Source organism: Mobula birostris, chromosome 20, assembly GCF_030028105.1.
Source record: "Mobula birostris isolate sMobBir1 chromosome 20, sMobBir1.hap1, whole genome shotgun sequence".
Taxonomy (NCBI): domain Eukaryota; kingdom Metazoa; phylum Chordata; class Chondrichthyes; order Myliobatiformes; family Myliobatidae; genus Mobula; species Mobula birostris.
The window spans coordinates 29,770,615-29,795,458 of NC_092389.1; the positions used below are offsets into that span (position 1 = coordinate 29,770,615).

The 24,844-nt window shown below is 41.6% G+C and overlaps 1 protein-coding gene across 2 annotated transcripts in view; it reads right to left on the reverse strand.

Annotated features, from left to right (window-relative positions):
• srpra (SRP receptor subunit alpha) overlaps positions 1-24,844 on the reverse strand; it is a 67,593-nt gene that overhangs the window by 14,155 nt on the left and 28,594 nt on the right. The window contains exons 5-9 of one of the 2 annotated variants that reach the window (XM_072238415.1): positions 20,795-20,969; positions 19,864-20,017; positions 9,568-9,677; positions 9,359-9,477; positions 9,122-9,208 (exon numbers count right to left, since the gene is read on the reverse strand). In XM_072238415.1, the coding sequence (XP_072094516.1) occupies positions 9,122-9,208; positions 9,359-9,477; positions 9,568-9,677; positions 19,864-20,017; positions 20,795-20,969 (645 nt within the window). Of the gene's footprint in view, positions 1-9,121; positions 9,209-9,358; positions 9,478-9,567; positions 9,678-19,863; positions 20,021-20,794; positions 20,970-24,844 lie in introns of both variants that reach the window. The other variant, XM_072238414.1, reaches the window with a different exon arrangement.

Sequence of the window (24,844 nt, forward strand, 5' to 3'; positions counted from 1 at the left end):
TGTTTTGCGACAGTACAATGCAAGATATAAAAAATTACTAATTATAAAAATAAGTAGTGCAAGAGAGCAAAATACTGAGGTAGTGTTCACAGACCATTTAGAAATCTAATGGCAGAGGGGAAGAAGCTGTTCCTAAAGCATTGAATGTGCATTTTCAGACTTCTATACCTCCTTCCCACTGGTAGTGACGAGAAGAGGACATGCCTGGGATGGTAAGGGTCCTTAATAACGGATGCCGCCTTCTTGAGGCACAGCCTTTTGAACATGCCTTTGATGTTAGGGAGGCTAGTGCTCATGATGGAGCTGGATGAGTCTGCAAACCGCTGCATTGGAGTCTCCACACCAGGTGGAGATACAACCAGTCAGAAGGCTCTCCACGGTACAGCTGCAGAAATTTTCTAGAGTCTTTGGTGACATACAAAATCTGCTCAAATTCCCAATGAAGTATAGACAGACACTGGACTGTTTATTGCCCTCCATAGACTCTGCTTGACTTGCTGAGTTCCCTAGCATTTTGTGTGTGTTGCTTAAGATTTACAGCATCTGCAAAATTACTTTTGTCATAAAATTTCTCTGAACTTTTATTCTGAAGCGAGGAGTACCAGCTGTACAAGCAACCTTGTTGCCAGTTTACTCAAGTCCAGACAAGTGTTGCTGAGCAACATTCCTGTTATTGTTGGTGGATGGCGAGAAGTGAGGAGCAGAACGTCTGCCTGATTTCCCGCTCCACCCACCCAAACCGCACCCCCCCCAATCTTTTCTTAAAGTCTACAATTGTGGTAGATGTCATGCATTCCAGACGTACCTTTTTCAGGATTTGTTCTCTTTGAAAGTGACACCCAATGCAGAGAGGTATTACACTGCACTGGTATCATACTCAATGGTTACTAACACCATATACACACCTACAGCAGAAATGGTACATGATATCAGCTAGTATGCTTGATCCCAACAAGTAAGTGGAAAGGGTACATCGCAATTGAAAAGTCTAGAGAGCAGAAGTTATCCCCTTGAAGTTCTGAAGTTCATCAGTGAAGTGTTTCACTTGCCAATCCATCGTCTATCTCATCTACATCTGGGAAAGGAAAATATCAGGGGACCTCAGATGGCATACTCACACCATCTTCAAGAAAGAAGTCAAATCCGACTCTGGTAATTGCAGTGGGGTCACCATGATCCTCGTCTTGAGAAATGTCATCACCACAGTGCTCCCTCAACCACGTCCTTCCAACAGCCAAAGAACTGTTCCATAAGAGGTAGCATGGTAGCTCAGTGGTTAGCACAACGCTTTAGAGTACCAGTGCCCTGGGTTCAATTCTCACTGCTGCTTGCAAGGAATTTGTACGTTCTCTCCATGATCGTGTGGGTTTCCTCAAGTGCTCTAGTTTCCTCCCATAGTCCAATGATGCTACGGTTGGTAGGTTAATTGATCTTTGTAAATTGTCACGTGATTAGGCTAGGATTAAATCGAGGACTGCTGGGTGACATGGCTTGAAGAGCCAGAAGGGCCTATTCCGTGCTGTATCTCAATGATCAAAAACTTGCAGTAAGGATTCCATCTACTTACAGGCCACGTAAGCTGGGTGACAGTGTGAAATGTGATGAGGATGTTATGAGAATGCAGGGTGACTTGGACAGGTTGGGTGAGTGGGCAGATGCATGGCAGATGCAGTTTAATATGGATAAATTTTTTTAGATTATGAGGACACGCAGTCCTCTTTTGTTGTCATTTAGTAATGCATGCATTAAGAAATGATACAATGTTCCTCCATGAATGATATCACAGAAACACAAGACAAACCAAGACTGAAAAAACTGACAAGACCCATATAATTATAACATAGTTACAACAGTGCAAAGCAATACCGTAATTTGATAAAGAACAGACCATGGCACGGTAAAAAAAAGTCTCAAAGTCTCTTGAAAGTCCCATCATCTCACGCAGACGGTAGAAGGAAGAGAAGCTCTCTTCCTGCCATGAGCTTCCAGCACCGCAAACTTGCCGATGCAGCACACTGGAAGCACCCGACCACAGCCGACTCTTGAGTCCGTCTGAAAACTTCAAGCCTCCGACCAGCCCTCCAACACCGAGCACCATCTCTGCCGAGCGCTTCGACCCCGGCCCCGGCAACAGGCAATAGGCAAAGTCAAGGATTTGGGGCCTTGCCCTCCGGAGATTCTCGATTGCACAGTAGCAGCGGCAGCGAAGCGGGCATTTCAAAAGTTTCTCCAGATGTTCCTCCGTGCTTCTCACGTCGGTCTCCATCAAATCAGGATTGTTCACAGCATCCTACTTACAAATACGATATCATTTCGGAGTGGCCACATGCGCTGCGTTGCGCTGCCATCTCCTCCTCCCCTCTATATTTTTTTTTAAAGATTATAAGAACACTCAGTCCTCTTTTATTGTCATTTAGAAATGCATACATGCACTAAGAAATGATACAATGTTTTTCCGGAGTGATATCACAGAAAACAAGACAAACCAAAGACTAACACTGACAGAACCACATAATTATAACATATAGTTACAGCAGTGCAAAGCAATACCATAATTTGATGAAGAACAAACCATGGGCACGGTAAATAAAGTCTCAAAAGTTCCCGAGTTGATCGACTCCCGAGTCCTTGATAGCAGGCGGCAAAAGGGAGTAACTCCCTGCCATAAACCTCCAGGCACCGTCAACTTGCCAATGCCTTGGAAGCAGCCAACCACAGGCGACACTGAGTCCATCCATCCGAAAACTTCGAGCCTCCGACCAGCCCCTCTGATACAGCCTCCCGAATGCCATCCTCTGCCGAGTGCTTTCGACCTCGTCCCCGCCGCTGAAACAAGCAAAGCCAAGGATTTTGGGGCCTTCTGCTCCAGAGATTCTGGTTACCACACAGTAGCAGCAGCAGCGAAGTGGGCATTTCAGAAGTTTTCCAGATGTTCCTCTGTACTCTCACGTCCGTCTCCATCAAATCAGAATTGTGCACAGTCCCCTACTTGACAGATAACAGATATTCATCACCAGAGAGGCCGTGCGTGCTGCCGTCGCGCCGCCATCTTCTCCTCCTCTAAATGTGAGGTTATCCACTTTGGTGGCAAGAACAGGAAGGCAGATTACTATCTGAATGGTATCAAGTTAGGAAAAGGGGAAGTACAACGAGATCTGGGTGCCCTTGTTCATCAGTCACTGAAAGTAAGCATACAGGTACAGCAGGCAGTGAAGAAAGCTAATAGCACGTTGGCCTTCGTAACAAGGGGAGTTGAGTATAGGAGCAAAGAGGTCCTTCTGCAGTTGTACAAGGCCCTGGTGAGACCCCACCTGGAGTATTGTGTGCAGTTTTGCTCTCCAAATTTGAGGAAGGACATTCTTGCTATGGAGGAAGTGCAGCGTAGGTTCACTGGGTTCATTCCAGGGATGGCGGGGATGTCATATGTTGAAAGATTGGAGCGACTGGGCTTGTATACACTGGAATTTAGAAGGACGAGAGGAGATCTTATTGAAACATATAAGTTTATTAAGGGATTGGACACACTAGGGGCAGGAAACATGTTCCCGATGTTGGGGGGAGTCCAGAACCAGAGGCCACAGTTTAAGAATAAGGGGTAGACCATTTAGAACGGAGTTGAGGAAAAACTTTTTCACACAAGGGTTGTGGATCTGTGGAATGCTCTGCCTCAGAAGGCAGTGGAGGCCAATTCTCTGGATTCTTTCAAGAAAGAGTTAGACAGGGCTCTTAAAGATAGCGGAGTCAAGGGATATGGAGAGAAGGCAGGAACAGGGTACTGTACTGAATGGCGGTGCTGGCTCAAAGGGCCGAATGGCCTACTCCTGCACCTATTGTCAACATGAGCTTTGGCTTCAGCTAGGAAGGACTGTGAAGCACTCTTCTCAAATAGAGCTTCCCACTGAAGTGTGTCTCCATTTTTACTTTAGAATGGCATTGGGTAGGCAATAAGGCTGTATCACTGTCTCAACACTTGTTTATCTCCCAATCTTTTTTATTGCACTAACATACCTCACCAACAAACTCCCCTGTGAAAGGAGCCAATTTTCAGAATTAATATGATATTGTCCAACTTGCAGCAAGTATACTCAAGAACTACTGAGGTTTGGTCATCCAAACCTTACTAGTCAGGCTGCAGTATTCAGACACTTGCATTTTTATGAACTCACTGGCCAAACATTAAGCCACTGTCAACTTTTCTCCCCCACACTGAAACCTAAAACATTATGGGCCTCACACTCATTCTTTGCACAAACAAAAGGTCCTCTACCAACCTGCTCCTGCTGTACGATACTGCACTCTGACAATAAAGGCTTATAGGGAGATCTAAGAGAACAGGATTAATTCCCACATCTCAAGAACCATTTCTCAGTGAAGACAGGCATCATTGATGAAATTCATCATTGTTTTCAATGCATTATCAAAGTTATTGGTCGATTGAACAAATGCTTCAGAAAGGGACGGATCACCTAATGAGTCATTATTCAAATTCAAGTTTATTGTCATTCAACTGTATGCATGTATACAGCCAAATGAAACAATGTTCCTCTGGACAAGGTGCACAACTTGGTACATATAATTCGCACACATACGTAAAGTAATATTACCACAAATAAATTAACAAATAATAAAATATATTCAAAATTGACAGTTAGCATATGGTACATTTACAACACAAATTTAATAAGTGAACAGTATACTGTTACTGGCATTTCATACATGATGAGACCTTGGTGGTGGCAAGGAGTTCAGTAGTCTCATGGCCTGGGGAAAGAAGCGTTTCCCATCATAACAGTCCATGGCCTAACACTTTGGTATCTTCTGCCTGATGGTAGGGGGTCAAAGATATTGTTAAACAGATAGAAGGGATCCTTGACAATCCAAGGGGCCTTGTTATGCAGTGCTCCTGATAAATAACTCAGATGGGTGAAAGCAAAACAGTGAAGGTGGAAAGGAACAATCGCTCCGTTGAGTATTCTAAAGACTCCCCCCCCCCCCCCCCCCACCAAGCAAGTAGAACACTGAGGAGCAGATCAGGAGGAAATAAATGTGCAAAACAAAAATTACAGTTATTGTTGTGGGTGACCTCAACTTCCCTCATATTGATTGACAGCTCCTTAGTGCAAAAGGTTCAGATGAGCAGCATTTACTAGGTGTGTTCAGGAAGGACTTCTGATACAATGGATGAGGAAGTGTAAGGGTGGTAAGTTTACAAATAACTCAAAAGGTTGGTGGTGCTATTGGTAGTGTAGGCAGAGCTGGGCTGAGAAGCGGCAGACACAGTTCAATCCAGAAAAAGTGAGAAGTGATACACTTTGGAAGGTCGAACTTGAAGGCAGAGTACGAAGTTAATGGCCGGATTCTTAGCAGTGTGAAGGAACAGAGGCATCTTGGGGTCCACATCCATAGATCCCTCAATGTTGCTGTGCAAGTTGATACAGTGATTAAGAAGGTGTAGAGTGCATTGACCTTCCTAAGTCAGGGGATTGAGTTCAACAACCACAAGATAACGTTGCAGATCTATAAAACTCTGGTTAGACCACACTTGGAGTATTATGTTCAGTTCCAGTCACCACTTTCAAGGAAGGATATGGAAGCTAAAGGGGATGCAGAGGAAATTTACCTGGATGCTGCCTGAATTAGAGAACATGTCTTATGAGGAAAGATTGAGTAAACTCAGGCTTTTTTGCTGGGAGCAAAGGAGGATTAGAGGTGATTTGACAGATGTATAGAAGATGAAAGAATGGACAGCCAGAAATTTTTTTTTCCTGGGGGAAATGGAAGGGAGTACAAATTTAATGTGATTGGAGGAAAGTATGGGGGGGTGGTGAAGATGTCAGAGGTAGTTCTTTTAAATACACACACACAGAGAATGGTGGTGGTAGAGGCAGATACCTTAGGGATATTTAAGAGACTCTTAGATAGGCAGATGGATGATAGAAAAATGGAGGGCTATGTGAGAGGAAGGATTGATTTTGTAGTAGGGTAAAAGGTCGGCAAAACATTGTGGGCCAAAGGGCCTGTACTGTTCTATGTTCTAAATACCAAGATATCAAATGTGGCATAGAACATCTGGTCTATAAGTTTACAGTAAACCCTCACCTCCTTTATGCTTTGAGACAACAAACACTGGCCTGGCAAAATTCTCCAAATTTACTAGTTTGATAAGCAAACCAAAATAATGTCCTCTTCCAATGCAAACGTCCCTACATTGAGAACTTCATTACATTCATGTGGCTCTGCTGTGCAGACCACTAGGTTTGCACATCAGACCTAGCTTAGCACCAATCTAAGTTTTAACATATCATGGACTTCAGAGAAGGGATGGGTTTGCAACTTATCAAAAACAATGCAAGATGGTTCCTGAAAACTTGCCTGTCATTTATCATTTTGATCAGAGCTCCAATATACACTTAGTGGCCACTTTATTAGGTACACCTGCTCATTAATGCAAATATTTAATCAGCCAATCATGTGTCAACAACTCAATGCATAAAAACAAGCAGACATGGTCAAGTTGTTGTTCAGATCAAACATCAGTATGGGGAAGAGATGTCATCCAAGTGACCTTGACTGTGGAATGATTGCTGATGCCAGATAGGGTGGTTTGAGTAACTGCTGGGATATTCACGCACAACAATCTCTATAGAGTTTCAGCAGGCCAGGCAGCATCTATGGGGGGGGGGGGGGTGAATCACAGTTGACTTTTCGGGCCAAAACCCTTCAGCAGGACTGAAGAAAAAAGGTTAAGGAGTGAATTTGTAAGATTGGGGGGGGGGGGGGTGGAGAAAAAAAAAACACCAGGCGACAGGTGAAACTTGGAGGGGGAGGGATGAAGCAAAGAGCTAGGAAGCTGATTGGTGAAAGAGACAGAAGACCATGGAGGACAGAAAAAAGGAGGGGGTGGCGAGAGGAAGAGGAACACCAGAGGGAGGCCATGGGTGGGCAAGGAGATAACATGAGAGGGGGAAAATGGTGAGGGGGCGGAAGAGGCATTACTGGAAGTTTGAGAAATCAATGTTCATGCTATCAGGTTGGAGGTTACCCAAACAGAATACAAGGTGTTGTTCCTCCAACCCAAATGCAGCCTTATCACGACAGTGGAGGCAGCCATGGAAGGACATAATCGGAATGGCAATGCAAGTGGATTTAAAATGGGTGGCAACTGGGAGATCTCGCTTGTTCTGGTGGACGAAGTGTAAATGTTTGGCGAAGCAGTCTCCCAAACTACGTCAGGTCTCACCGATATACAGGAGGCCATACCGGGAACACCGAACACAGTCCATTTGTCCCTCCCCACCGATCTCCCTCCTGGGACTTATCTTTACAAGCAGAACAAGTGCTACACCTGTCCCTGCACCTCCTCGCTCACTACCATTCAGGACCCTAAACAGTCCTTCCAGGTGAGGCAACATTTCACCTGTGAATCTGTTAGGGTCATATACTGAGCTCAGTTCTCCCAGTGTGGCCTCCTCTATATTGGTGAGACCTGACATTGATTGGGAGACCGCTCAGCCTGGCCTGCTGAGTTAGTGTGTGTTGCTCAAATTTCCAGCATCTGTAAATTTTCTCTTGTTTGTGAGTCTCTAGAGTTTATAGAGAATGGTGCAAAAAAGACAAAACATCCAGTGAGCAGCAGTTCTGTGGGTGAAAACACCTTGTTACTGAGAGCAGTCAGAGGAGAATGGCCAGACTGGTTCAAGCTGACAGGAAGGTGACAGTAACTCAAATAACCACGTTACAACAGTGGTGTGCAGAAGAACATCTCTGAACACACAACACATCGAACGTTGAAGTGGTTAGGCTACAGCAATAGTTCCACGCCTACGTTGACTCAGGCCTGGGGGTGGGGGGTCAGGGCATTGCCTTGCTGCTGGTACCACGCAGCCCAGTACTACTTGTCTCGGGTCGGGTTGTCGGTGACTCAACCGGCTCACCCCCTGGTGCACTTTGGTTAACCAGGGAGGAGGATGTGTAGGCACCCAGCAGGACTAAAAACAAAGCCTGTCAAAGGGCGGATGAACTCTTTGTGAGTCAACGGCCACCTTCTGTCTGTGTGAGGCCACACAGTCTTTCGTTTTGCACCTTGTAAGGCATGAACAAAATGGCCACTGGCTGTAATTTAATGTACAATTATCATACAACAGCAGGGAGAAAACTTAAAGTGGAAGGTTAGTTATCCACATCTCAGAAATACCAGGTGCAAAGGTTCCACCAACATTAAGGGTTTTTTTTTTTAAATGAAGTCCTAAAAATTACACCTGTTCCCAGTCATGCAAGTGAAAATTATACACCTCTAAGTGAATTTATAGAATTTTATCCCAACAGTGCATCTGTCGTTGGATTTTACAATGCTGACTGAGGAATCCTGGCTGTGCTCTGAAAGAGAGGGCTTCACTTATTGCTGAAAGTCAGAGGCAGGGAGTCCTTGCAGATACTTGAGCCAGTACTTGGACCACCCTGACACATGAATGAACCAAATTCAAACCAGTTTCTATGGTGGATACTCCAACATTTCTTGATGTCTATTTTACTGCCATGGATGACCAAAGAATATTACACTTATAAATCACCTTCAATTTTCCTGAAATGGTTAATTGAAAGAATGATTCAGGCTTCTCCACACAGTCTCAACAGTAATATCATCACCTAAACACATCCAAGGGATAATCATATGCAACAGTCATTATAGTGGCACCTCTTACTTTTTCCATTCCCTCCCCTAATCAGACTTTGCACATAGGCTACATAATACTTATATCATCCACCTTGATTGCCAATAGAGCAACGAGTGTTAGTCAGCAGCCAAGTTATACGGAAAAGTTAGAAGCCTGACTTTAGATCAATAAATTTAATCTCCAACTTTTCATTCAAATACAAATCTGCAAGGCAAGTGGTAACTTGGGCCTAAAGAATAACTTCTACAACATTCTCCTCCAACATGAGAAGTCAAATCAGGCTCTCTGTACTTGGAGCAAGATTAACAAAAATGAACAAACAGAAGTGTAATGAAAGATGCAAATTTAACTCTCATTTAGAAAAGTTAATTCCTTATGTTGCCATGTTAAATTAAGATGATATCAAATAAGTAGACATTCTAGATTACAGCACAAGTAGAACTTACTGCTAAAAGTTCCCATGATTTTTCCCTCCAACTTTTTTGCCACTGATTCACATAGCTGAAGAGCAATATCTGCAGCAACATTCTTAGCTGCAGGAAAAGAAAGTAAGAGAAAAATGCAAGTTAAGGAATGCCTCTTAGGCTTATAATCTTACATTACTTGTGTAATTACATTAAAAAAAACCTCAAAATGATTTGGAGTCATAGTTTAGTGTAAAAGAGGACATGCCTATTACTTACCAATTAAATGATCTTTCATCTTGTCAAGTACAGGAGCCATCAGTTCTGGGGTAAGGCTTTTAGATCCAACAAGACCCTTCAACATTCCAAACATGCCACCAATTCCACCTTTCTTCGCACTGTAGTGAAACATTGCACGTGATAAATAAAAATAAATTTTTTAGAAAATTCCATTTAATAGTTTTATGAATGGCATTGTAAGAACATACCTGGTATCAGAAATCTCTTGTACTTCTGCTTCATCCTCCTCTTCCTCCTCCTCACAACTATCATAATCTACAGTTTTCAGATCTCCTGCCATTGACCCACGATAAATGCTCTGTAATAAATAATCATCAAATTTGTGAAAAAATCAAAATTATTTTTCTATTTCAACCAATGCATGCCTTCTGTGCATTAATGCAGATTATGCCTTGTTCAAACTACTTGACCTGTATTTACTGTAGTTTAACGTGGTATCATAAAGAATGAACTTTTCTAAATGAGTACAACAAACAACAGGAATTCTGCAGATGCTGGAAATTCAAGCAACACACATCAAAGTTGCTTTTCTAAATGAGTGTTCAGTTTGCATCTTTTACTTGACTTATGTTTGTTAACGCAAAGGAAAATATCCGATGCACAGCTACATCCCAGAAATAAGAAAATAAGTGGCTAGTTAATCCACTGAGGAAGTGAGTCATTTTGGGCAGCATCGCACAACTCTTCTTTTTGAATTGTATAGTCAATATTCAAATTAAAAGAAACAAGTAACTTTAGTCCATCTAGTTCAGTAGCATCAGACTGAAATTTGAAAATTTGCCATGTTACAAGTTTACACAAAGCCCAGTTTCCTAATACGCTTGCAAGTATAATATACTTTCTCCTGCAAAGTTCTTCCCAGATATTAATCTACCTGTCTTACTCATATTTATTGAGTTGTTCATTTAATACGTGCTACATTTTTCTTTAATCTCTCCGGGCACAGAGGAGTGACAGCAAAAACAAAGTCACATGGTTAGTAGGAGGCGATGATGTGAATGTACTTGATAAGTTGTCTACTCCAGGAAGCATTAATAATTGCTTGAAAACAAATCATGCTCCTGATTTAGGAAGCAGAGTAAAATACAAAACTTACCCAAGGCTGCCAGGAACAACAAAGCCCACAGATAAAACAATGAATTGATGAAGATCACTCCCATACAAATATATTCAGGCATTTTCCACAAAACATAACCAATGATATATCCATTCAACAGCCCCTCACTTAAGTTAAACAATGTTTTAATTCTTTCTCTCCTGTCAATATCGGATTTCCTTTGAATACATCTATCCCATTTTTATAAATAGCTTAATGAGATTCAATGTTCAAAATAAATTTATTATCAGTTACCTTGAGGTTCATTTTCTTGCAAGCATTTACAGAATAAAATACAATAGAATTTATGGAAATTAATGAAAATAGAGACTGAAACAATAAATAAGCAAAAGATGAGCAAATATTCAAAAATGTCAAGTACCTTCACTCTGTCCACAACAAGCAGTTTTTCCTGAAAATAGCCAACTATTTTCATTCTAGTCCCCATTCCCATTCCAACATGTCAATCCACAGCCTCCACAACTGCCACGATGAAGCCACTCTCAAGTTGCAGGAGCAACACCTCATTCCATCTGGGTGCCTCCAACCTTCCAGTAATTTCTCCTTACTCCACCTTCTATTGCCCATTCTGACTCCCCTCTTACCCCTTCTCATCTGCCTATCACCTCCCTGTGGTGCCCCTCCTCCTTTCCCACACAGTCCACTCTCCTCTCCTATTAGATTCTGCCTTCTTCAGCCCTTTATCTTTTCCACTTATCACCTCAGAACTTCTCAATTCATCCCATCCCCTACTAACCTAACATCTATTTTAATCACTTTAACGATCTTCAGATCTCACAATCAAATGAAGAAACTAGACCAGTCAGGTGTGGCACCTTTAAGGCTCACTGCCATGGCTGGAAGTGAGGCAGAAGAGGGGGAATCCAAGCCAGGATGAAGTGCAGAGAGATGAGGCCTCCTCTACCCAGCACCTTGTCTGTAAGTGTGCAGTTGCTGGAGAATAAAATTGAAGATCTGAGGGCAAGACTGCTGCATCAGAGGTAGATGAGAGTCTGCTCAATTGTATGCTTTATCAAAATTTGGCTTTCTCCGGATCTGCCAGATGCAGTAGTCAGTCCAGAAGGATTTACAGAATGGGCCGAACTGCAGACTCAGGTAAGGAAAAGGGACGAGGTGTGTGTTTTATGGTAAACTCTTGTTGGTGCTCCAACATAGCAGTTCTGTTGAACTCATGTTTCCTCGACTTGGAACACCCAATGGTTAAATGCTGTCCATTCTATTTACCGCGGGAGTTCTCATGTGTAATCCTGACTATAGTTTATATAATACTACCAACTATAATCTAGCATTTGCAACGCTGCATAAAACAGCCCATCCTGATGTATTTCAAATTATAGTAAGGACTTCAACCGGGCATGTTTGAAGAAAAACCTGCTCAATTATCACCAGCATATAACCTGCTCAATTATCACCAGAGGTCCTGACATATTAGGCTACTGCTATACTAAGTTAAGTTCCTTGCCCGGACTGCATTTTGGTAAATTGGATCACTGGCTGTCCTCCTCCTACCTGCATAAAGTGCAAAGCTCCAAAGATTAGGACAACAAAGAGGTAGTTGCAGGAGGCAGAGGAGCGATCATGGGATTGCTTCGAGTCAGTGGACTGGGCCACGTTCAAGCACTCATCTAGACAGCTGAATGAATACACCATGGTTGTAATGGATTATATTAAAACAGTTGTAGATAAGTGTGTCCCCACTAAATCATTCAGTCTTCCCCAATCAGGAACCCTGGATGAACGCTGAGATCCGAAATCTGCTGAGGGGCAGATCAAAGGCATTCAAGTCTGGAGACCAAGAAAGCTACAAAGGATGTAGGTACGATCTCTGGAAAGCCATCTCACATCCAAAGTGGACATTCCGGACCAAACTTGAAACAACAAGGGATGCTCGACAGCTGTGGCAGGGTTTGAATGCTATCACCTTCTACAAAGTTAAATCAAGCGACATGGGAGACAGCAGGGCTTCACTTCCAGATCAGCTCAATGCCCTCTATGCTCACTTTGACCGTCAGAACATGGAGGAACCATCGAGTACCCCAACGTCCCTTGGTGATCTGAAGTTGACATGTGGGCTGCTTTGAAGAGGGTGAATCCACAGACCTGATGGGGTACCTGGCCATGTACTAAAGACCTGTGCTAGCCAGCTGGCTGGTGTGTTCCCTGAGGTCTTTAACCTCTCATTTTGGCAGTGTGTGGTACCCACCCGATTCAAGCAGGCTTCAATTACACCAGTGCCCAAGAAGAGCATGATGACCTGTCTCAATGACCATCACCCAGTTGCACTTTCATCCACAGTGATGAAGTGTTTTGAGAGGTTGGTAATTAAACATACAAGCTCCTGCCTCAGAGATGACTTGGGTCCACTCCATTTTGCCTACCGGAGCAAATGGTCCACAGTTGATGCCATCTCATTAGCTCGTCACTCAATCCTGGACAGCAAAGATGACGACATCAGGATGCTCTTTACTGACTACAGATCAGCATTCAATACCATCATCTGCTCAAATCTAATCAATAAGCTCCAAGACCTTGGTCTCAATAAATCCTTGTGCAATCAGATCCTGGATTTCCTCATTTGTAGACCCCAGTCAGTTCAGATTGGCAACAATATCTTCTCCACAATCGCCATTAGCACAGGTGCACCACAAGGCTGTGTGCTTAGCCCCCTGCTCTACTCGCTTTACACCTATGACTGAGACTAAGCACAGCTCAAGTTTGCTGATGACACCCCTGCTGTGGGCTGAATTAAAGGTGGTGATGAATCAGCATACAGGAGGGAGATTGAAAATCTGGCAGAGTGGTGTCAAAACAACAACCTCTCACTCAAATGTCAGCAAGACCAGAGGTCCATGAGCCAGTCCTCATTGGAGGTTCAGAGGTAGAGAGGGTTAGGAACTTTAAATTCCTGGGTGTCACTATTTCAGAGAACCTGTCCTGGACAAAGCACGCAAGTGCAATTGCAAAAAAAGCACAGCAATGCCTCTACTTCCTGTGGAGCCTGTGGAGATTCGGCATGAATCAGAATCAGGTTTATTATCATCAGCATGTGACGTGAAATTTGTTAACTTAGCAGCAGCAGTTCAATGCAATACATAATCTAGCAGAGAGAAAAAAAAAAGTAAATCAATTATGTATACAGGTGTCCCCCGCTTTTCGAACGTTTGCTTTACGAAACCTCACTGTTACAAAAGACTTACATTAGTACCCTGTTTTCGCTAACAGGTTTTTTCACTGTTACGAAAAAAGCAGCGCGTGAAAAATGGCAGCGTGCGACAAAAAAGCACGCGCCTGAACAGCCAAGCTCCTCCCCCGAAACTGCATTCTAGCCGCCATTGCTTAAACACGTGCTTTATCTCAGTTTATTTTGTGCATCCGTTAGCAAGATGAGTTTGAAGGTATCGGAAAAGCCTAAAAGAGCTCATAAGGGTGTTACACTTAGCGTAGAACTAGACATAATTAAGCATTTCGATCGTGGTGAACGAAGTAAGGACATTGACTGTGCGTTGAACTTGCCTGCATCCACCATTCGCACTATGTATACGCAGAGAGAAAGAATTTTGAAAGCTGCCGATGTTACCGTTGGTTCTGCTCGTAGCAAAGTGGTCTCTCTTAGTCGGCATCCAGTAATGGATAAAATGGAAGTTGCTGGAGTGGATTGATGGGTGTACAAAGCGTGGTGTTCCGTTAAGTTTTCTTATACTTAAGGAGAAATCAGTCAGCCTTTTTAATAAGCTGAAACAGAAAGCACTGGCCGATGGTGATGAAAGTATTGCGAAAGTGGAATTTAAAGGTAGTCACGAGTGGTTTGATCGGTTTCTGAGGCGAGGGCAGCTTCATAGCTTAACGTTTACCAGAGAGAGTGCTTCGGCTGATACTGAAGCTGCTGAAAGGTTCCCAGCAGAACTGAAGAAAATAATTACAGAAGGTGGTTATTCGTATAAGCAAGTGTTTAATTGTGACGAAACTGCAATTTATTGGAAAAAATTGCCGAGTAAGACATTTATTTCGATAGAAGAAAAGCAGGCTAAGGGACACAAGGCATCGAAAAACAGGTTTACCCTAATGCCTATTATTAATGCTACTGGTGATGCTGTCCTTAAGCCTCTACTAGTGTACCATTCAGAAAATCCGAGGGCACTTAAAGGCGTTGATAAGAAAACACTTCCCGTTGTGTTCCGTTCACATCCAAGCAGTTGGAACACCCAAGTGCTTTCTTCTGAGTACATGAGCAGATATGTTAGTCCTTTTGTTGAAAAATACTGTAGAGAAGATAACCTCGATAATAGGTATCTTGTGATTGTGGATAATTGAGCTGCTCATCCACCTGCCATTACCGAGTATGGCGGTAACATTCGTGTTGCGTTCTTACTGCCGAATACGACATCGTTGCTGCAGCCGTGTGACCAAGGCCTAATAGCCACAAGTAAGGCTTACTATATGCAAAATATGATGCGTTTTATTGTAGTGCTATTGACACAGAGGAACACGTCGAAGTATCTTTGCGAGAGATCTGGAAAGAATACAATATAAAATTGGCAATCGCCAACCTTGGAGATGCTCTCAATAGGCTAACAGTCTCGATGAGAAATGGCGTTTGGAGGAAACTGTGTCCCAAAGCAGTGAACGATTTTAAAGGCTTCGAACCATCAACAATAAATACGACAATAGTGAGCTTGGCTAAGGAGGCTGGGTTTGTGGAAGTTGACGAAGATGATGTTGAAGAGGTTTTGGCATCCCATGACCAAGAATTGACAGATGAGGAGCTGATGCAATTGCAAGTGGAATGGATAACAATCGAAACTGAACGCAGTAGCGAAAATGAAGTCGTCCAGGGACTGAACGTGAAGCAGTTGTGTGAGATTTTCACTGCGATTGACAGCGCTGCAATGATTGCAGAAAAGTCTGACTTTAATTTTGAAAGGGCACGTAGGTTTAGGGCAGGTTTGCAGGATGTTTTGAGTGCTTACAAAGAACTGTATGATCTAAAAATGCACGAGGCTCAGCAGTCAAGTATACTGTCGTTTTTCAAGCCTTGCACATCAGCCACAGCAGACGACGAACCTCGACCTTTGACATCGAGGCAGGCAGACAAAGATGATGATGACCTGGCTGCCCTATTGGAAATAATCTACGATGAGATGACGCCCCAGTCTCTTCTACCTCCCACCACCCCAATTTCCGACGACTCAGCCTAACACACCATCCCGATTCCTGTAAGTGAAACTACACTGTACATACATTATTTCTACTTTATATAGGTTGTGTATTTTTGTGTTATTTAGTATGATTTGTTATTTGGTATGATTTGTCAGCCTCATAGCTTAAAGGTTACTGGATAGAGTGCTTCCGCCGAGAGTGCACGCCTGAGATTTTCACTGCGCTAGACTGTGCTTCAATGATTGCAAAAAGTATTTCTACTTTATATGGGCTGTGTATTTTTGTGTTATTTAGTACGATTTGGCAGCCTCATAGCTTAAAGGTTACTGGAGAGAGTGCTTCTGCCGACAGCACGTGCGTGAGATTTTCGCTGCGCTAGACAGTACTTCAATGATTGCAAAAGGTATTTCTACTTTATATAGGCTGTGTATTTATCATATCATTCCTGCTTTTACTATATGTTACTGTTATTTTAGGTTTTGTGTGTTATTTGGCATGATTTGGTAGGTTTTTTTTGGGTCTGGAAACGCTCAAAAATTTTTCCCATATTAATAAATGGTAATTACTTATTCACTTTACGACATTTCGGCTTACGAACTGTTTCATTGGAACGTTCTACCTTTAGGTGGCGGCGGAAACCTGTATTGAAGATTTTTTAAATGTGTGAAAGCAGAAATACTGTATATTTTTAAAAAAGTGAGGTGGTGTCCAAAGATTCAATGTCCATTTAGGAATCAGATGGTAGAGGGGAAGAAGCTGTTCCTGAATCGTTGCGTGTGCCTCTTCAGGCTTCTGCACCTCCTACCTGATAGTAACTGTGAGAAAAGGGCATGCCCTGGGTGCTGGAGGTCCTTAATAATGGATACTGCCTTTCTGAGACACCGCTCCCTAAAGTTGTCCTGGGTACTTTGTAGGCTAGTGCCCAAGATGGAGCTGACTAGATTTACAACCTTCTGCAGCTTCTCTCGGTCCTGTGCAGTAGCCCCTCCATACCAGGCAGTGATACAGCCTGTTAGAATGCTCTCCATGGTTCAACTATAGAAGTTTTTGAGTGTATTTGTTCACATGCCAAATCTCTTCAAACTCCTAATAAAGTATAGCTGCTGTCTTGCCTTCTTTATAACTACATCGATATGCTGGGACCAGGTTAGATCCTCAGAGATCTTGACAACCAGGAACTTGGAGCTGCTCACTCTCTCCACTTCTGATCCCTCTATGAGGATTGGTATATGCTCCTTCGTCTTACCCTTCCTGAAGTCCACAATCAACTCTCTCATCTTACTGACGTTGAGTGCCAGGTTGTTGCTGCGGCATCATTCCACTAGTTGGCATATCTCACTCCTGTACGCCCTCGCGTCACCACCTGAGATTCTACCAACAATGGTTGTATTGTCAGCAAATTTATAGATGGTATTTCATCTGAAACATTGACAAACTTCTGTAGATGTGTAATGAAGAGTGTATTGACTGGCTGCATCACAGCCTGGTATGAAAACACCAATGCCTTTGAACAGAAAATCCTACAAAAGGTGGTACATCACAGGAAAAACTGCCTCAACCATTGAGCACATCTACATGAAACACTATCATCAGAAAGCAACATCCATCAACAGAGATTCCCACCACCTGGGTTAATCCTTCGTTTCCTTGCTACCATCAGGTAGAAGGTACAAGAGCCTCAGGACTCACACCACCAGGTTCAAGAACAGTTATTAAAAGGGGATAACTACACTCACTTTCTCCACCATTGAAATGTCTCCACAACCAATGATCTCACCTTTATGTACTATCTCATTATTCCATGCTTTTGTTATTTATTGCTATTTATTTCTATTTGCATTTGCAGTTTGTTGTCTTCTGCACGCTGGTTGCTCTTTCATTGATCCTGTTAGAATTACTATTCTATAGATTTGTTGAGTATGCCTACAAGAAAGTAAATCTCAAGGTTATACATGTACTTTGATAATAAAATTTACTTTGAACCTTTTTATTGTCTCCCCCCCCCCACCCTTTTCTTTCCCCCAGTCCTGAAGGGTCTTGGCCCAAAAAAAAAAACACTCTTTATTCCTATTCGTAGATGCTGCCTGACCTGCTGAATTCCTCCTGCATTTTGTGTGTTGCAAAAGATGTCAACTGGTACAAATAAAAAAAACTGAAAACATAAGTTACAAAGTGTTCTTGAATGCGAGTCTGTAGGTTGGAGTATCAGCAAGTCCTATACACTAAACGTTCTGAGTAAGAAATGTTTCCTCCAACTTCCCTTATGAATTTCTTCAGTAGCATCTTAAACTGGAGCCATTAAAAGACATTTCCCTCACAAACAGAAACATTAAGTTTCCCCATCAAACCCCTTTACTGTATGAAAAGTCATCTCTCAAACTCTCCTGGTTTGTATAGCTTCAAAGGTCTTGCATCGTCCTTATATTTTTCACCATCTCCAGTGGCTTCTCAGCCTGAAGACCACAACTGTGGACAGCATTCCAAGTGTACACTAGATAGTCCTATACATATTTAATATCATTTATCCACTTTGCTATATAAATGAACTTTGACATTTTAATTTATGTTGGCTTTTATTAACAAATTTTACTTTTATTCATGCATCCATAGACAGAATTACTCCTTAAACCCATTCAGCAAAGATCGCTATTCTTTCAGCCAAAATACAGCAACTCACAGCAATGCAAATTGAAATTTCTTTCTCAATAACATATCCTTTATAGTACTGCATTCTGACCTTCTCCTTTGTTAAAATTTATATCCCTAATTTGGTCCCATTTGCAAATTTGTCCTTTAAATTCCTAACAAAATCAATGTGAAATAAATGTAAATTGTGCCCAGTGGTCCCAGTATCAACCACTGTACATTTTTTCCCCCTGTCTGAAGTGCTGCCCTTTATTCCCACATTGTTTTCTGTTTGTAGTTGGCTTGCCTTTCTTACCTGCCTAATGATTTCAAATGCAAGTCATTATTTTATAATAGCTGACATTACTGAATGATGTGAGAGATAAGTGTGACTGAAAGCCTTCCCTACAACAAATGCATCAAAATTTCAAACTCATTATTTCCAGATTCCTCTTCTGTATTATATATCTCTACTGCTAATACCACCTCTACACCAGTGCTTCCAATACAAGTTGAAATAAATCTCAACCATGCTTCTTTCATCTCCCACCCCTACTTATAATTTGGATCGCACCCCCCTCACTTTGCCCTGCTTTTCATCCCACCAATGAATCACCTTGGTAACTTCTGATGGCTCTAACATAATACCATCCTAGATGCATCATTCTACTGCTTTCTAGCATCCTAAGGGACCAGGATTCTGTGGTTCACGAATCCAACTACCCTTGTCATGCACCTAATTGTTCAAGGAAGTTCACATGTACTCTTTCCAAGTTACTATACTACATTCAGAAACTGTACACTGTTCATGGCATAGTTCTCTCCATATTGAAAAAACTAAATGCAAATAAAGTCCACTTTGCAGAACACACCATTAACTGTGAGCCTTTAGTTCTGTCATTTTAATTCTCCATCTCACCTTGACCTCTCTACCAAGCCCCTCCTGCACAATTTGAGTCCAATACAACTCAAGGGCACATCTTCTAACCAGACACAAATCAACCTCTTGGATTCAACATTGCATTCAATAATTTTAGATGATTACCCATTCTATCTTTGTATCACTTATTTTAGTTGTTCATTTTGTTTTCCTTCTGGAAGTTTCAAATTGTATTGTCTTATTTGTCTCTTATTATTCCAAACATGCCTCCTTTCATTCGTGTTTATCAATCTCTTTCAGCTAGGTCCATCATTGATTGCAACATTCAATTTCCTCTGCACTCCACCTTATTTTAGATCTTCCCTTCTATTCTTTGCCATTCTACTTCTCTCAACAAGTTAAATTGTTTGCTCTCTTAACTTTTCTGATTCCTGTATTTCCAGCGTTATCTGTTTAATTTTAGATCTATTTTATCTTTGATTCATGCAGCCCTCCTTTGTGCTAAATATATGGATTCAATTTGACAGTACATTTTCTAAAATAAAAGCATTTATTTTAGTAATTTCAGCGAATAAACATAGACTCAAGTGTTCCCACTTCCATTTGAGAACTTGCTAGTAAAGATGCAACACAGAACTGAAGTACCTCCTCTGATTAGAGCGCTGATAAACACTTGTTGAAAGGTTAATGCACATTGTAACATACCACATCTACACTGGCGTCATCTCCATTGTTGGTGACAGTATTGGACTGACCATTCAAGAGTTTCTCACTGTAATCCAGCTCTTTGGAGTTAGCATTATTAGAATCCAGAGGCCAGACACGACGAACTTTCTGCTTACTTGTTTTGGGAGACTTGCTGCTGTAATTCAGCATGAGAAAGACAATATGGTATTAAATTTCACTTTCCCTTCACCTACTTGCAAGACACTAGTTTGAGAAACTGAAATGTTGAACGATAATAGCAGGAAACATTAAAATGGTTTGGTGACATTTAATGTATGGCTTCAAAATAATTTCAACTTGCACAGCAAACATTAAGATTAAATCATCAGAAAAATCACAAGCATAAATTAATTGTGTCAACTACCAAATGTAGGTCTTTGATTTTGGCCATCAACTATGAAAGAGATACAAGATATACAAAATATAGAGTAAGATACGCACAAGCATTGCAATATAAGAGAATCTGTCAATTAAACATGACAAACATGATAGCATAGTGATTAGCACAATGCTTTACATTACAGGCAACCTGGGTTCAATTCACGCCGCTGCCTGTAAGGAGTTTGTACATTCTCCCCGTGACTGCGTGGGTTTCCTCCGGGTGCTCTAGTTTCCTCCCACAGTCCAAAGGTGTACTGGTTGCTAGGTTAATTGGTCATTGTAAACTGTCCCATGATTAGGCCAGGATTAAATCAGGGATTGCTGGGCAGCGTGGCTTGAAGGGCCTGAAGAGCCTATTCTGCGCTTTATCTCAACAAAAAACATTTTAAACAATGTTGTTGTTAAAAACCAAAAGCAGCATTAGCGCCCTCTCTAGTATGAGCAAGAGCAGCAGCCAGAATTACAGATCAAGGCAAAAGCTAGAAAACACAACCAACTAATTGTTGCCTCAAATGTGCAGACTCCTCACCTGTTTTCTTTTTTCTCTCTCCCCAGTTTTTTACGGAAAAATTCCTCCCTATTCCTCTGGATGATTTCTTCCTGAGTCAAACCATTTTGGTTAGCATCACCTACAGCCAAGGTTACAGGAGTCTTTAACTGGACCGTAGGTTTCTTTTCTGCTGGAGGTGCCTCAGGTACAGGGGCTAGATATGAGGGGGGGAAAAGACAGAGGGAGAAAATAAAACAGAGAAAGTAAAAGGTGAGGGGATAAAAGAAACAAAACACAAGAAAGCAAAGAGGTGTAAAATAATTTGGAAAAGCTCCTCTATATATCTCCCTACTGCAGAGAACTAAAAACAAAATAATAACTGAAGTAGGGCTGCAAAATTAACATATCACTTAATAAATCTTAGTCCTACGAATAGTTGATATTGTAGTCAGAAAATTGTACTAACTAACCATAATCTTTGATTACTTTTTCCTTTTCACAAATTTAGAAACTTGTTATTTTTTCTTACTGGATTACTGTCAGATACTATCTTCCCTTTTCTTTGCTCTAATTTTTCCCCACTACTCATGCTGCTGTTCTTTTTTTTGCAACTTTGATCTAACTTTATTTTTAACTTTTTGTTAGCCACAGTTGGACCACCATTCCTGCTGGATTTTTGTATCATAAAAACAGATAATAAACTGTGTACTCAAAATTAAACATTGTTTCTTTTTGTCATTCTTTATGATATTATTTCCCTATCTACTAATTCCAATTCACACCTCATACAAAACTGTGCAAAAGTATACACACACATATCTAGTGTGCCCAAGACAAGGAGCAAAGGATGTTGAGGATGGCAAAGATGAAGCACCATGGGAGGGGTGTGGGGCAGGTGGCAGCAAAGGAGTGCCAGGGGCGGGTGTCTCAGGACACCAGGCAAGGTCATTTGATTCCAAACAATTGGTTTATTACAGGATGTCTCTCTGGTGCTTCCATTCTCTTTTCCTAACCATAATTCCCTTCTCCCTGCCCTCTTCCCACTCTCAGTCCACAACAGAGACCCATATCGGAATCAGGTTTATCATCACTCACGTCATGAAATTAGTTGTTTGTTTTTTTTTTTACAGCAGCAGTACAGTGCAATGCACATAATTACTACAGTACTGTGCAAAAGTCTTAGGCTCCCTAGTTATATACATGTGCTTAAGACTTTTGAACAGTACTGTATCTTTAGTATCTTGTTTTGTTTATAGTTAAGATCTCAGCTTCATCTTGAATTAATCACTTCAACATTTACCTAAAATGCTAACACATTATGATTGCTTTCTTAAGTGCGCAATAAAATTATAATAGCATCTGGTATTGCTCATTGAACAATACTGGATCTAAAATAGTACGTTCTCTTGTGGATTCTTCAACATACTGATCTAGAAGATCATCGCTTTCACACTCCATTAATTTGTTCTTCACACCATTACTGCTAATTTGGTTTGCCCAGTATGAAAATATGAATATCCAAAGTTGTCCTGATTATTTACCCTGGCAACATGTGGACTAATTTTCCTGATACATCCTATGGCTTACATTATAACTATTATTCAGAGATCAACATCTGTTTATCAATCTTTTCAGTCCTTTGTGCTTCTTGGTTGTACCCAAACTGATTCTACTTCTTGATGTGTTAAACTATAATCCATTCTCCCACTAACTTTATCAGGGCCATCTCTTCTCTTTTTTCATTTGACCACCTCTTCTAAAATTATCCTGGAAAATTTGTTTCCTAACCTTTGTCACTTTGCCACCAATTTTCTGTACTGATTATTTTATTCATTTAAACTGATAGAAATCATCATGACCCACATATGCACTAAGTGTCTGCAACTCAAAGAACTTTGGCTCACAGTTGCTGAGGTACAGTCAGAAATATTGACAGTGATGCATCAAGGACGAAGAAATAATAAACTCAAGAGATTCTGCAGATGCTGGAAATCCAGGCAAACACATTCAAAATGCTGCAAGAATTCAGCAGGTCAAGCAGCAGCTATGGAAAGGAATAAACAATCGACGTTTCGGACTGAGACCCTTCATCAGGACACTGATAAAGAGATGGGCAAAGGACAAAAAGCCACCTAGACACTTTATTTCAGCAGCTATAAAGGACACCTGCATATAGCCATTAATTTCCATTTGTGCCACGAATTGATCCAGGTAGCTTCAAATGTTTTATGTATTCAGATAATGGGACTTGAATTTTTGCCTTTTCATTATTTAGCTCTCTGCTCTTACTCTTAACTGGATATATCTTCATATTTGAATGCTTTGTCTCCTGTTGACAGACTCTGGTAATCATTATGCATTTCATTAAGCAGCATAATCATTTTATCCTTTCTTTTTAACTCTTAAGAAGTTTCCCAGTCACTACAGCACTTCCACAGGCACATTTTGAAGTCTTACCTCCAGCCCTAGTTACTTGAATCATTAGGACACTGGTACCAGCCTGTTCCAACATAACAACTCCCTCTTTCTCTAACATTGGTGCTATTTTTTTTATTCCCCCCCCCCACCCCCAGGAACAAATTCTCTTTTTCCAAACTCCAATCTTTCAGCCATTCATTGAACACTCTGATCTCACTTAATGACAAATTGCATGTAGCTCAGGTGGTTATCCAGAGATAATTTGCTCCCCTGTCACTTGTACAAATCAGCAGAATCCCCTTTCTTTGTACTATCTATTTTTGACTCCAATATAGATGATAACAACTGCTGCCTCCTCTTCCCACTCCAACTTTCTCTCAAGCCCCGAAGAAGCATTAAGAATTTGTTTTTTTAAATTTCACCATCAGCAGGCAACACAGCATTCAGGACTTGCTCTTAAGCTATACAGAATAATATCTGTCCCCTTAACTACTCCATTCCTCAACTGTTACATTTCTTTGCTCTTCCCAATTTGAATGGCACAAAACCAAGGGGCTGTAGTTATATTGTTCATTGTCTTGGAGGATGTGGTTTCATCCAGATAGGGGGAAAAAAAAGACATAACAGCTGGACAAATATAAAGACTCTTCCAACACTTTTTCCGGATTGTCATACCCACTTCATGCATAGTATCACTACCCTATTCCTTTTAACTGACCAGTTCTGGGCTATTTAATCCAAGGGGTCGTAGTATCTCCTACAAAATATCCAGGTTGCCTTCTTTAATGCATCACAGTGTTTGTATTTTATCATCTGAGCTAAGGCTCCTTGAGCTGCAGACATAATAGCTTCCATCCACTGACACTGAGCAAATGTGAATAACTGCAGGTGTGGAAAGATCTGAACAGCAAATGCTGGAAATACCCAACAGGTCAGGTAGCATCTGTACAGAGAGACACACAAGAGTTATTCTTTAATCAATAAAATGTCAAACATATAATAAGTTGAAGAAAAGGGATGGATTGCCTGACAGGCTGGAGGCTACTGTTGGAGCCTGTGATCTATATTCCGGTGGTGTGTTTTCAAGCCGAGTGATCTGGAGCTTTGCTCTCTCCGAGAGGGTTCCACGAGGCTGCCAGCAAAGTGTGCGGAATGGAAACCAGGAAGCCTGGAGTTGGGACGTAAGCCCATGATCAACTCCAACTCTCGCTGATCAAAGTGCCAAGGAAGACTGAAATTCAGTGCCGTCTACTAGCTTCTCGCTCGCTGCTGCCAGAAGAGGGTGCCTACATGTGGTGGTATCTCTTGCTCACTGCTCCCTGGGGAAGGTCCTTGCGCTGTGATCTCTCTCTCCCTCAGTGCTGTAGGATGATGATGCTCGAGCAAGGTTTAATCAATGAAGTTTGTAAATTGGACTCTAATTCACATTTACGGTGTGTTCTATTTTCTAGCTGCTCCTTTTTTTGTTGCTATTTTTTGGGTGATTTTTGAATCAGGGTGGCTTGCAGATACTGAACACTGAGCTGAACTGAAATATGTCTTTTGATTTTGTGTTTTATATTCTGTGTTTTTGCTCATTTTTGTTGCCATTTGCGCCTTTTTTGCGCATGGGGAGGGGGTTGGTGTTTTTTCATTGAATGTGTTCCATGGTTCTTCTTTGTTTCATGCCTG